Here is a 13,351-nt window from a genome sequence, read left to right as displayed (position 1 = left end):
GAGCATGTTCGCCATTTGTTCACTTCATTTCTGTTTACGATAAAAATCAATACTCGTCATTAGGCTGGTACTTTAATTATTACAGATATGATCATAATAGAGGGAAGACATTCACATTTACAAAAGAGAAGATAGCCATGATAACTTGAGGTTAAAGTTGATCCTACTTACTTTAATACACATTCCTGGTCTTACTGTGAGCAATTATTTGTTATCAGTCCTTTCTTTTACAGTTGACCGGATATTACCATTTAAGTGTTCTGCTAGTGATGCAACAAAATTTCAGAAACCAAAAATAATTTCAATTTTCTGTTTTTGAACAAAATAGCTGAAATCATGGATTGAAATAGTGCTTTAGGATGATGTGTTTTGCCAGTGGCAGCATTTATTTTATTGCACATGTTGTAGATTGTACAACAGGTAAACATCTTAGCAGTGTGGACACACTTCACTGTGACCAAGAATGATTGCAGAGTAGCAATATGTAAAATTGTTTTGGCTAAAATATTGAGAGATGCCTCATTTCTTTATTATTTACTAAGTACATTTTTTTCCCCTAAATTAATTTTTTTTTTTGGTTTTGGTGTTTTTGGTAAAAGATTTGTTTCTGTGTATTATGTGTTCTACTTATGTTTATTGTTTATATATGGTAGTAAATGTTGAATATTGACAGATTTGAGTATATGTATTAAACTCTCTCTCTCTCTATAGCAGTGGATGTGAGCGGGCTGTGCTCTCAGGATGTGTTGAGAGTTCTCCTCTCTCTTCAGCCTGTTCTTCAGGATGCCATCCAGAAGAAGAGGACTGTTCGCTCATGGGGAGTCCAGGGGCCTCTCACATGGCAGCAGTTTCACAAGATGGCTGGAAGAGGGTCTTATGGTAAGCAGCAAGGGCACTTGTTCAGCAAAAAGGCCATCATGATTTTTGGAGTGGAAATGTTCAAAATTACCCATTGACAAGACTTTGTTAGTGGACTTTGAAATTGCTGACAGGGTCAACCTTGATACCACACACCTGTCACTCTGACTTTACTTCTCTCCAGGCACTGATGAGTCTCCGGAGCCGCTGCCCATTCCTACCTTCTTGGTTGGGTATGAGTATGACTTTGTGGTGCTGTCTCCCTTCGGCCTGCCCTACTGGGAGAAGCTACTGCTGGATCCCTTTGGCTCCCAGAGAGACGTGGGCTATCTGGTCCTCTGCCCGGACAGCGATGCTCTCCTCTCTGGAGCCAAGAGCTTCTTTAGAGAGTTGACAGCGGTCTACGAGGTGAGAGAGTTTGTCAGTCTTTAATTTTGTCTCTCACTGTCCACCTTTAACACGGAAGTAAGCTATTTCCTGTGAATGGGCGAGGCTTCCGATTCATTAGCAAATATAAGTAAATAACTAGAAGAATTCAGTAAACAGTCAAATATTTTTGCAACAAACCAGTGTGATAATGAATACAATAATAAATTATAATAATTTGATGTGACTGACGTTAGAAACCTTGCGCTTTTTTGAACATTTCCTGCATTCTCTGGCCTGCTTTCTGATTAGTCTCTTTCGGTTTCTGCCCAGTCTTGTAAGCTTGGTCAGCACCGACCAATCTCCAAAGTGCATGCTGATGGCATTGTTAGGGTGGGTGGAGCAGCTGCCAAGAAGCTCTCAGAACAGCCAGTCAGTGATTGGTTCCTGAAAGCAGCTAGTGGCAGCAGTGATGCATTTGCCAAGCTCAAACTATTTGCCCAAGTCTGCAGACATGACCTCGGTAAGACCCATCTCTCTCTCTTCGTTATCCCTGCTGTCACAGAAATATATCAAAGAGTACTTGTCTCACTAATATTCATCTTGTTCCCTGTTTCTTCAGCTCCATACCTCGCTACACAGTCATTGGACAGCTCTCTTCTCATTCAGCCAACCCCTGTCCCTTCTTCCACCCAATCATCTTCCTCGCAATCCTCAGGCTCCTCCAACTCCCAAACCTCAATGGCCTCTGGAGGCTCCGCCCTCAACAACAACAGTGCTGCCAGCAACAGTGGCTCAGGCCTGCCAGACAACACCAATAACACTCCCTCCTCCTCCTCTTCAGGCCCTCAGGGCAGCAGCATCCAGTCTGCCAAGCCCAGCTCGTTCCCTCCCTTTGGAAGCATGGGAGTCCAAGGTAACAGCTCCCAGTCTGGGGCTCTGGGCCAGCAGGCTGTCACCCAGAACTCAAGCCTCTCTGGAGACAATTCAGCTGTCAACAGCCAGACTCAGGGGCCATCTGAACCACCAGAGAGGTACATAATGTATTTGTTGCCCTTTCCTGTCTTAATAGTAGCATCATGTATAAATTGAAGTCCTGTCAAAATGTAATGTAACTTGTAAAACTCTTAAATACTCAGGTTTAACTCAGGTTAATCAGGTTTTGTGTTAAAAGCACATTAAAGACCCTTTCTTTTCCCATTTTAATCAGCACTATGGAGAGAGAAAAGGTCGGAGTTCCTACAGATGGAGATTCCCATGCCATCACGTACCCACCTGCCATCATGATCTATATTGTGGACCCCTTCTCATATGAGGCAGCAGAGCCAGGGGCATCACAATCAAGCATGTGGACGCTGGGACTTCTCCGCTGCTATCTGGAGATGCTGCAGGCCCTTCCAGCTCACATCCGCAACTCTGTGTTTGTACAGGTAGATACAGCAGATGATTCTAGACATCCTTTACAATTTGGACATATCTTTAAAGGGGTCATCCGATGCTACATGCACTTTGACAAGTTGTTTGAACTGAAATGTGTGTTGGCAGTGTGTGTACACAACCACCCTATAATGATAAAAATCCACTCAGTGTTTTTTTTTTATCTACTAAAATCTTTCCCCCTTTCTCAAATCGAGCCGATCTCAGATGCCTGTCTGTGTGATATCACAAAAACAGGGCCATCCCACGATAGTTTGATTGACAATAGCGTTTCAGCACAGACTGGACTGGTGTTTTACCTTAGACCCGCCCTGGGTGAGCTGTCATCAGTCCGCCATTTTCACCGCCGGAGCAAATGTAGACAAGAATGACTCCTAAGCGATTGAGGTGTTTTGTTGTTGGATGTAATAATGAACATAGCAGTCGTCATTTACTCCTGACATCTGAGCCGCTGAAGACACAGTGGATTACATTTGTTTCTGAAGGGAATGCGCCCCCGATCTACATAAATGCATTTATGTTTGCGCAAATCATTCATGATCCAGCCTCACCTACAGAAGAAGCGAGTATAAGGTTTTTTTAATGAAACTTTGCAAATCGCCTTGCTAATTAGCAAGTTTCACGATGAATGCAGCTAAAGTAGAGAGCATCTCGGAAGATAGGGGAGGGGTCAGCAGAGCTCATTAACATTTAAAGGAAAATGGTAAAGGGTAAAAAAGGTCTTATTTTACACTACCATTGAAACATTTTTAACCAAACTATGTTACAAACTTTTCATTAAGACCCTAAAGAATCATATCAACTTGTGGAAAATGGGCATCGGATGACCCTAATGCAGCAAAATGTCTAGTGCAGTGGTTCACAACTAGGGGGCCCCAAGATGACTTTCAGTTATTTGAAATGATAAAACAAGCATTAAAATCTGCTAAATCAAACAAACAAATTTTTTTTTTTTAATTCACTCCTTTTTTTTTCTTTTCTTTGAATAACCAGGGTTCCCATTGTTTTCAACCTGGATATATGAACCCTAGTTTTAAAAGTGTTTCTAAGTAATTAATTAAATACAATTCCATGGGTACTTTTATAACGAATATATGTTTTTTTAGTTATGCCAAGTTGTCAGATTTTTGTAAATTGTGGGTAAAAAAAATCATTCTTATCCAGTGAATTATGAACAACTGGAAAAGTCATTTAAATTCATTGGTTAATGAGAGTGGGAACCCTGAAGAACATTTAGCTCGTAAAACTTCTGGAATCCTGCAGTTTTATGTATAGAAACTAGGAATGTTGGGCAAATATTGTTGTGAAAAATGAACCACTGATCTAGTGTGACTTCATTTCCTTCGGTCTCAAATAGACACCTATAGGAAAGAACAGCAGATACGATGTGAAGAAGATAGTGAAACAAATCACTGTTTTACATCTGTGCACTTTGTGTTCTTAGATTGTCCCCTGTCAGTACTTGCTCCAGCCTGTGAGGAGTGAAGAGAGGTACCTCTACGCCCAGCACCTCAAGTCTCTGGCCTTCTCCGTCTTCACCCAGTGCAGAAGACCCCTCCCAACCTCCACCAATGTGAAATCACTGACGGGTTTCGGCCCCGGCCTCGCCCTCGACACTTCCCTCAGGAACCCAGATGTGAGTGAGGTTCAGCAGATCGATTGGTTGACAAATTCAAAAGCAGTTCCCTTTTTTGTTTTATAGAAATGGGTAGCTCAGACAGTCGCCAAAGCACCTTAAATATAAAAAAAATACACATTAGCATTGCTAAAGGTCCGTCAATGCTCCAGACTGACGTGTTAAAGTGCCAGTCCCCAGTGCCAGCAGTGTCAAAATGAACACCCTTATTTGAGGCTCCCAGAGCCCATGGTTCTGACCTCCTCCATAGAGCTCCCGCCCTGGCAGCCCATTCAGGCTCTTTAACGGCTCTCAGTGCTGTATGAGAACTCGGTGACGTGTGGAGACTGTTACACTGACCTCCCTGTCCTGGAACAAAACCAAAGGGGACTCGCACAACCCAACAGTTCTCTTTCCATTATCTGCTTGGGCAGCTCCGTGAGACCTCCCTAATGGGATCCGGCTTGCAAGTTTTGGCAGAGGAATCCGAAAGCTCCACTTGCTCTCCTTTCTTCACCGAGCTATTTGTAGAATACAATTTTCTCGCTACACTCACTAGCACCGTTTCTCCCACCCCACTTCCTTCCCAACTCACAAAAGAGATGTGACTACTCGGTGGGGTTTATTGATTTCATAAGAGAGGAAAAGGTTATGTTGACATGCCCGGGTATGAGGCTGATGGTTCGACCTTAGGCCCTTCACTTTTGTCCTCTTGTCCTGATCTTTGCTGTTTTTATAGGGGGAAAAAAGTGTCACCTTAAGTTATGTCACTATTTCCCATTAACATATGACTTTCTTGACTTTCAGAGACCGGAGTGTCTGCGATTGTACACGCCACCCTTCATCCTGGCCCCAACGAAAGACAAGCAAACTGAGCTGGGTGAGACTTTCGGAGAGGCGTCTCAGAAGTATAACGTCCTGTTTGTGGGCTACTGCCTGTCACATGATCAAAGATGGCTGTTGGCCACCTGTACGGACCTGTACGGAGAGCTGCTGGAAACCTGTATCATCAGCATAGACGTACCCAACAGGTGAACTACAAAAAACGTCCTCACTCAGTAGCATTGTGCGATATGCAGGTGGTTTGTAAAGTATGCAGAATTAATTATTCACTCAACACTTTACCATTATCGCCACCATAGCCATGACAAGTGAGAGACCTTTGTAACACTTTTACTGTCATCTCCATGATGATGTACATTTTAAGTATAACAAATTTACATATTTAACTAGTTTAAGGATTGTGAATAGAGGTTTTAAATGTTTCTGTTTTTGTCATCTCAGAGCAAGAAGGAAAAAGGGATCTGCCCGGAAGCTGGGCCTACAAAAGCTTTGGGATTGGTGTCTAGGTTTGGTTCAGATGACATCATTGCCATGGAGAGTGGTGATTGGCCGGCTTGGACGAATAGGGCATGGAGAGTTGCGAGGTAATGTGCATGTAAATGGTTTTTAGGCCTTTAACCTTGAGAGTATTCATAGTTTTGACTCTAGTGCTTATTGCTTTTATAAAATGATTGCTAAATAAATGTATTATTATTATTATTATTAATTATAACATTGTAGTTTTATTAAAATAAGGGAAATTCATTAAGTGGCATCCTTCTAGCCAATTGACTGATCAGCATCCTGGAGTGCACATCCAGTGGACGCATTTTTTGCACATAGGAATGAATTTGATAATTTTTTCCTCTCTCAGACTGGAGTATTTTACTGAGCAAACGGAATCTGCAGTCAGTGTCTCGGAGGCTGAAGGAGAATTGCAAGCTGTGCGGGATCTCAGCTGCTGACACTCCCAGCATCCTTAGCGCCTGCCTGGTTGCCATGGAACCCCAGGGCTCATTTGTCATCATGCCAGGTAGAATCACACTTCCTGTTACTCTCCGTATGGTGTACATGTTGTCATCCTTATTTTTATGGCTAGTTTGATGCATTAGCTGTAATTAGTGTGCATAGTTAGTTAGTTTCTGCTCTATTTGTGGCACAAAAGGGAATTGTAAAAATAACGACGCTTTTCTGAAAACTCTCCAGACTTAATATTAAAATGCATTTAAACCAGATTGGAATAGGATATTCCTATATAAACATATAAAATATACAAATATTCTTCATACCCTTCACTGCTGTAGTCGTGCGTAGGTATGGGTGACAAGGGCTCAATAATATATCACGATATTTCTGCTATTTATTACAATAACAATATCAATGACGATAATTCAGGGAATCCTGTTTCTTTAGAGAAAATTATTATCTTTCCTATTTTTACCCAAAATAGGGTGTTGTAAGCATTAATGAGTATACACGTAATGTAATTTATACTGGAAGCCGGAGGGCGCTCTTGCACAGAAACTCCACATATCCATAGCAGAAGTAATACTACTGACGATGTTCCAGGAAGGTATCCAGTAGGGATGGTCCGATCCGATATTCATATCGGTTATCAGCTCCGATAGTGCCATTTTTCTCGGATCGGGTATCGGTCAGAGAGGGCCGATCCAAATCCGAGATTTTCTTTTCTTTCCGAGAAAGAATTTTTTTTTTCAGATTGTGCAAATTATTCTGTGTTACTTCTGAAGCCATACGATAGCTTAATGTGAGCTACATATGAATATTTAAGTTCTTACATTAAAGTTCACACCCTCTTTTCTCCTCTGTGGCTGTCAGTCATTCGTTCAGCCTTTAAACCCTGGTCGCATTCGGTTACGAGCTCTCTCCAAGATCATTCTGTGTTCCCATTATACTTGATTTGTAAATACATATCTATGATTTTGCAAAAATGACTATCTTCTTGCCGGAGTTTAATGTTGTTTTGTTACTTGCCACCGGGTGTCTGTGAGAACAAAACACGGGTGTAGAAAAGACTATAAATATTTTTTAACGTGCGCAGTAACTGAAATTTAAAACTGTTAAAAGAAAGGCTCAATAACTGTTGCACAGATATAATACATTACGCATCAATTTCTCTTCCGTTTGTGCTTTGCAGTTTTTAACACGAAGCGCTTACAATGTGCACATCCGGTGTGCAGAATGATGCGCTTGAAGCAAAACAGCGTCAAGCTGTGACTCCATGTTGCTTCAAGCGCATCATTCTCCACACCGGATGCGCACATTGTGAGTGCTTCGTGCTCATAGACTGCATAAAAACAGTTTGTTCTGCATTGTATTTGTTTTGTCCTATCGTATCTATCATATGTTGTTGCCTCATAAAAAAATATGCTATACATTTAAAAGAAATGTATTTTAATTTTATATATAAATACATTCATGAATGTTTTTAATGAATGGATTTTATAATAATACAAACAGCAATGTGTAACATTTTACCATATTTAGTGCAACACTTTTATTTGTTCCCCACAAAATTGTTTTTTCACTAAATGTTTGAATTTCTAAAATTATTGTGCACTGATTTTTCTAGAATAACTTTTGCTGCCGAATTATCCACTAACCTGGTTTATGATACATTTTTGTCATAGATTATAAATATACATAGGCCTATATTTTTTCATATTTGTTTATTTTATTTTTCTTTATAATGAAGTAGTCTGTATCTAGTAGATTGTGAAAGAATGATTATCAGTTCCACACACAGAGATATATAAATTCTACATTTATTTCAATGAGGGAAAAAAACTTCACTGGAATCGGTATCGGAGTCAAAAAAAGTGGATCGGAGCATCCCTAGTATCCAGTTATCGTTGAATAAAACGCACAATGGAGATAGAGACATTTTAACTGATGAAACTTGAGGAAAATAAACATACGATTGCACAAAATATATGGTTTATCTGTGCTCTTTAATCTTGGGTATTTTTATAAGGAAAGTATATAATGCAATGTTAATCGACATGGCCTTTATCACTGTATATAATACTATCATTCTGTAATATGAAACCACGTCTGGTCACAAAAAAGTATTTCAAACACTCAACTATGTTATTAAGTTAATTTGGAGAAAAAGCATGTCAATAAGTTATATCTTTGTTGGACAACAGGTTTGTAAACAGGCTCATACACATGCAAAACTGTATCGCACACGTGCTAGGCTAGTGTAGTACATTTATTCAGACAGATTTTTTGTGCACTGTACAGCCCTAACAAAACCAGGTACAGATTGTAAAAGGAGCTCGAGCTCCTCATTTAGCGATATAGGCTGCTACTCCTCGATTTCACGTCTGCCTTCCCCGATCTTTCTCCGCACTGTCGCACACAGACATATGTCAACAACTAGACTTTATCGTTATTATCGCGGGAAGACTAATTCTTATCATGGGGAGAATTTTTACCGGTATATCACAAACGATAAGATATCGCCCATCCCTAGTCGTGCGTCTCTTTGCTGTGGATGTGAATGATAGCCTCAGTGTGTCATAACGTATGTGTCTGCTGTCCCTATCTGATATACACTCCTGTGTGTCTCTCGATCTCATAAAACACTTTTCTGCACTCCTATTGATTCCTGTGCTGGTGTGATGATACTAAAGATCGATGGCTTTATTTGACAAAAGCTTTTCATTCTGTCATAGTATCAAGATGTATTGCATGGATTTTGCCCATCACTCACAGAGCTTACAGAGCAACAGGGTTCCCCCCCCCCCTTTTCATAGTAGGATGCGAAACCACGTCTGGTCACAAAAAAGTATTTCAAACACTCAACTATGTTATTAAGTTAATTTGGAGAAAAAGCATGTCAATAAGTTATATCTTTGTTGGACAACAGGTTTGTAAACAGGCTCATACACATGCAAAACTGTATCGCACACGTGCTAGGCTAGTGTAGTACATTTATTCAGACAGATTTTTTGTGCACTGTACAGCCCTAACAAAACCAGGTACAGATTGTAAAAGGAGCTCGAGCTCCTCATTTAGCGATATAGGCTGCTACTCCTCGATTTCACGTCTGCCTTCCCCGATCTTTCTCCGCACTGTCGCACACAGACATATGTCAACAACTAGACTTTATCGTTATTATCGCGGGAAGACTAATTCTTATCATGGGGAGAATTTTTACCGGTATATCACAAACGATAAGATATCGCCCATCCCTAGTCGTGCGTCTCTTTGCTGTGGATGTGAATGATAGCCTCAGTGTGTCATAACGTATGTGTCTGCTGTCCCTATCTGATATACACTCCTGTGTGTCTCTCGATCTCATAAAACACTTTTCTGCACTCCTATTGATTCCTGTGCTGGTGTGATGATACTAAAGATCGATGGCTTTATTTGACAAAAGCTTTTCATTCTGTCATAGTATCAAGATGTATTGCATGGATTTTGCCCATCACTCACAGAGCTTACAGAGCAACAGGGTTCCCCCCCCCCCTTTTCATAGTAGGATGCCTATGCAAGGAAAAAATGGTTTTAACTTACTAAAAGGGAATTTTCGATTTCAGTCATACCTGATTCAGTAATGAAAATAACAGCTAATAATATCTTGTACTTCCATCAATGAATCCTTGTTTCTCTTGATCTCATATTCAATCTGTCAGTCTGTCATTTTAATCTTTTCTGTCTCTTTTCTTTGTCCAGACTCTGTGTCAACAGGTTCGGTGTTTGGTCGCAGTACAACTCTGAACATGCAGACGTCCCAGCTGAGCACCCCGCAGGACACGTCTTGCACACACATCCTGGTGTTCCCCACCTCTGCTTCTGTGCAAGTCAACAGCTCCAACTACCCACATGAGAACATTGACATTGCCTTCAACCCTGGCAATGGTGAGGAACAACACTGTCTTATTTCCAGTCTATTTACTTGGTAGTTTGTGTTTTTGTCCTACTTGAAGATTTTGCCATATGAATTAAGTTGCATGCCAATGCAAATAAATTATACTGAATCCTTGCTTCATTTCCAGATGGATCAGATCCAATGGGAGGCATATTTTACCTTCTGGAGCAGGAGAATGACCTGGTTGATCCTGACATCATAAATATCCTTCCTGCCTCACCCACCACGTCACCAGTCCACTCACCTGGATCGCAGTACCCCCACGGAGGAGATGGGAGCAAGGTAGCTGAGATTGACCACTAAAAGGAACAAATAACCAGCATGTTAAGAGAAATGGCATGAACTTTGACTAGCAGACCCTTTAGCTGCATGGGACTTGTACAGCAATGAAGTTCACTGTGTTTAAAAATAAAGAGGTACATTGTCGTATATTGTATTTTATACCACACATTTAGACACAAAAACGAAAAACTGCAATATATAAATAATTATATATGAATGCCGCACCAGCCTTGGGTGGCACTGCTTCTGTTTTAGGAATAAAAAGAGTCAACTTCATGTTTTTCCCTGTGCTTGTGTTTTTTGGGGGAGGGACTGTGATGTGAAATCCAAAATCCGATTGTTGTGAAGGAGACTTGTGGCTTTGATAAAGATCTAAAATAATGCTTCTAGCCCCCCTTTAGAAGTTCATCCATTTCACTTCACCTCGCCCTCCCTGATTATCTCTCCTGCATGCACCATTTCTGAGTGATAATGGACACTTTTAGACCAAAATCACCTTTCTTTGAGTGTGACGACAGAAATGTGTGGTGTAAATGGACTTTACAACCAGATCTGGGTGCCTGTTGGAAATGCAGTGTTTGTGCACAGAGAAAGATATATTTCCTGTATCTTACTCTGTTCAGAATAAACTGTATGCTGATATTCAAAGACCCTGGGATTTCTCTTACCTCCCACACCAGTTCTACATTCTTTCCAAATGCAAGTGTGTGATGTACAGCATGTAAAGAGCTATAGGGTCAAGCACTCCAAGGTCAGAGTTTACACTGACTGCATGTGTGATGGTTTCACAGTTTACCCTTTGTGAAAATCAGCTATAGAAGTTCAAGTGAAGCATTCATATTTCAAGGAAATATTGGTAATCATTGCATAGTGCATGTCCAGAACATAGGTTTAACATTGTAAGTCATGTTAATACCACAGTGCTGTTTTTGGTGTAGGGTTTAGTCACAAATGGCATCAAAAAATAAATGAAACAAAATGACAGTTATACTTCAGTGAAAACAATTAATAAATCCCGTAGTCATTTATTATTATGATTTTACAGTAATAGCAATAGTTGTGTACTAACTAATATTATGTAAAGTATGGTTATTATAAACTTTTTAAATCTAAAATGTTTACTTTCTTTGTCTTTCCCTTTCATTCTTTGCAGCAGAATGGCAGACAGTGTCAGTCTTCAGTTTGTGAGCCCATATGCATTTGAGGCCATGCAGAAGGTAGATGTGGCCAGACTAGCAGCTTTAAGTGACCCAGAGCTGCGGCTCCTACTGCCCTGTCTGGTGAGGATGGCTCTGTGTGCCCCTGCAGATCAGAGTAACGCCTGGGCACAGGACAAGAAGCTAATCCTGCGACTGCTGTCAGGGGTGGAGGCGGTAAACTCCATTGTTGCACTGCTGTCTGTGGACTTCCATGCTCTGGAGCAGGACGCTAGAAAAGAGCAGCAGCTGAGGTGAGTTCAGAAGCTAGAAACTGCTTTCATGTGGCCGTTCTATAGATTCTGTTCAGTGGCATAATAAATCAGATAAGTTAGTCTTTCTCAGAAGTGCTCTGAGAAATTGAGAGAGGTGTTTTGGAGGGAATTTTGCTTAAATATCCCATGATTCTAATGATATTTTCTCTTACAGGCATAAGGCTGGTGGCTCTAATGGCGAGAGCATCCTGGTCTCTCAACTGCAGCATGGTTTGACTCTGGAGTTTGAGCACAGTGATCCTCTCAGGAGACTCAGACTGGCTCTTAGTGAGCTGCTGGCCATTATGAACAAGGTTTAGTATGCTTTTATTTACTTCTGGATAATGATCTGTCCTTCACTTTAAAAGCGAAGTGTATAATTCTAAATAAAATACGTTCCTCTAGTCTAGACAACTGTAAGTTAGTCCAGAAATGTGTGATTATTTTATTATGTATTATTTCAGAACATAAAAAATATATATATATGTGAAGTTTTTTTTGCAAAAAAAACATTTTTTTTCTAAAACTCGATTTTATAAAATTTTTAAAAATCATGTTTTTTATTATGTTTTTATTGTGTTTTATGTGTTAGTAAGCTTTATTTGTTAGTTATTTTTTACCTAATCAAAATAACCTGACTGCAGTTTGATTGAGATTAATTGGAATGCACAATGAAAAACTACGATTTTTAAAACTTTTTATCTGTTTTTGCAAATTAACTCTTCATATAAATACATACATACACGCACGCACGCACGCACACACACACACACACACACACATATATATATATATATATATATATATATATACAGTGCCTTGCGAAAGTATTCATACCCATTCATTTTTTTCTCGTTTTATGTTGCTGCCTTATCTTTTACTGCTTTAAATTACTTTTTTCCCACATCAGTATACGCTCCATACACTATAATGGTAAAGCAAAAAACAGTTTTTTAACATCTTTGAAAATTTATTAAAAAAAAATAAAAAAAAACTTAAATGATTCCATTGCATAAGTATTCATACCCTTATCTGGAAGTTGAAAATTGCACCCAGGAGCATTCATATTGCTTGTAGATGTTATTACACTTCGAGTGAATTTAACCTGTGGCAAATTCAATTGAATGGGTATGGTTTGGAAAGGCATACACGTCTTAATAAAAGGTCTAACAGCTGATAATGCATATCAGAGCAAAAACCAAGCCCTGAAGTCAAAAGAACTGCCCGTAGAGCTCAGAAACAGGTTTGCGTCAAGCCACACATCTGTGGAAGAGTTTAGAAAAGAATAAAAAGGGTCACAGAAGCATGTAGTCTCTGTTACCCTTAATGGAAGAAGTTTGAAACAACCAGGACTCTTCCTAGAGCTGGCCTCCTGGCCAAACTGAGCAATTGATGGAGAAGCGTTTTCGTTGGAGTGGTGACCAAGAACCTGATGGCCACTCTAGTTGAGCTCCATGATCATATGTGGAGATAGGAGAAATCTACAGAAGGACAAACATCACTGCAACACTCCACCGATCTGGGCTTTATAGCAGTGTGGCCAAACTCAATCCTCTCCACAGTGAAGACACACGAAAACACACTTGGAATTTGCAAAAAAGCACCTAAAGGACCCTCAGAC

The 13,351-nt window shown here is 40.1% G+C and overlaps 2 protein-coding genes across 2 annotated transcripts in view; both read left to right on the top strand.

Moving 5' to 3' along the window:
- Positions 1 to 10,301, top strand: part of LOC107548827 (mediator of RNA polymerase II transcription subunit 13-like) — a 98,422-nt gene extending 88,121 nt beyond the window's left edge. The window contains exons 18-28 of the mRNA XM_016229649.1: positions 712 to 879; positions 1,043 to 1,266; positions 1,558 to 1,747; positions 1,847 to 2,258; positions 2,435 to 2,654; positions 4,106 to 4,297; positions 5,084 to 5,307; positions 5,561 to 5,703; positions 5,973 to 6,131; positions 9,803 to 9,988; positions 10,126 to 10,301. Coding sequence (XP_016085135.1) covers positions 712 to 879; positions 1,043 to 1,266; positions 1,558 to 1,747; positions 1,847 to 2,258; positions 2,435 to 2,654; positions 4,106 to 4,297; positions 5,084 to 5,307; positions 5,561 to 5,703; positions 5,973 to 6,131; positions 9,803 to 9,988; positions 10,126 to 10,301 — 2,294 coding nt within the window. The remainder of the gene's footprint in view (positions 1 to 711; positions 880 to 1,042; positions 1,267 to 1,557; positions 1,748 to 1,846; positions 2,259 to 2,434; positions 2,655 to 4,105; positions 4,298 to 5,083; positions 5,308 to 5,560; positions 5,704 to 5,972; positions 6,132 to 9,802; positions 9,989 to 10,125) is intronic.
- Positions 10,302 to 11,437: 1,136 nt separating this feature from the next.
- The window catches only part of LOC107548874 (integrator complex subunit 2), a 31,325-nt gene continuing 29,411 nt past the window's right edge, over positions 11,438 to 13,351 (top strand). Inside the window, exons 1-2 of the mRNA XM_016229717.1 lie at positions 11,438 to 11,730; positions 11,906 to 12,044. Of these exons, the coding sequence (XP_016085203.1) occupies positions 11,438 to 11,730; positions 11,906 to 12,044 (432 nt within the window). The remainder of the gene's footprint in view (positions 11,731 to 11,905; positions 12,045 to 13,351) is intronic.

Source organism: Sinocyclocheilus grahami, unplaced genomic scaffold (genome assembly GCF_001515645.1).
Source record: "Sinocyclocheilus grahami isolate Dianchi unplaced genomic scaffold, SAMN03320097.WGS_v1.1 scaffold356.1, whole genome shotgun sequence".
Classification (NCBI taxonomy): domain Eukaryota; kingdom Metazoa; phylum Chordata; class Actinopteri; order Cypriniformes; family Cyprinidae; genus Sinocyclocheilus; species Sinocyclocheilus grahami.
Note: the sequence above shows the minus strand (reverse complement) of the source record. Positions and strands in the feature narration are given on the sequence as shown.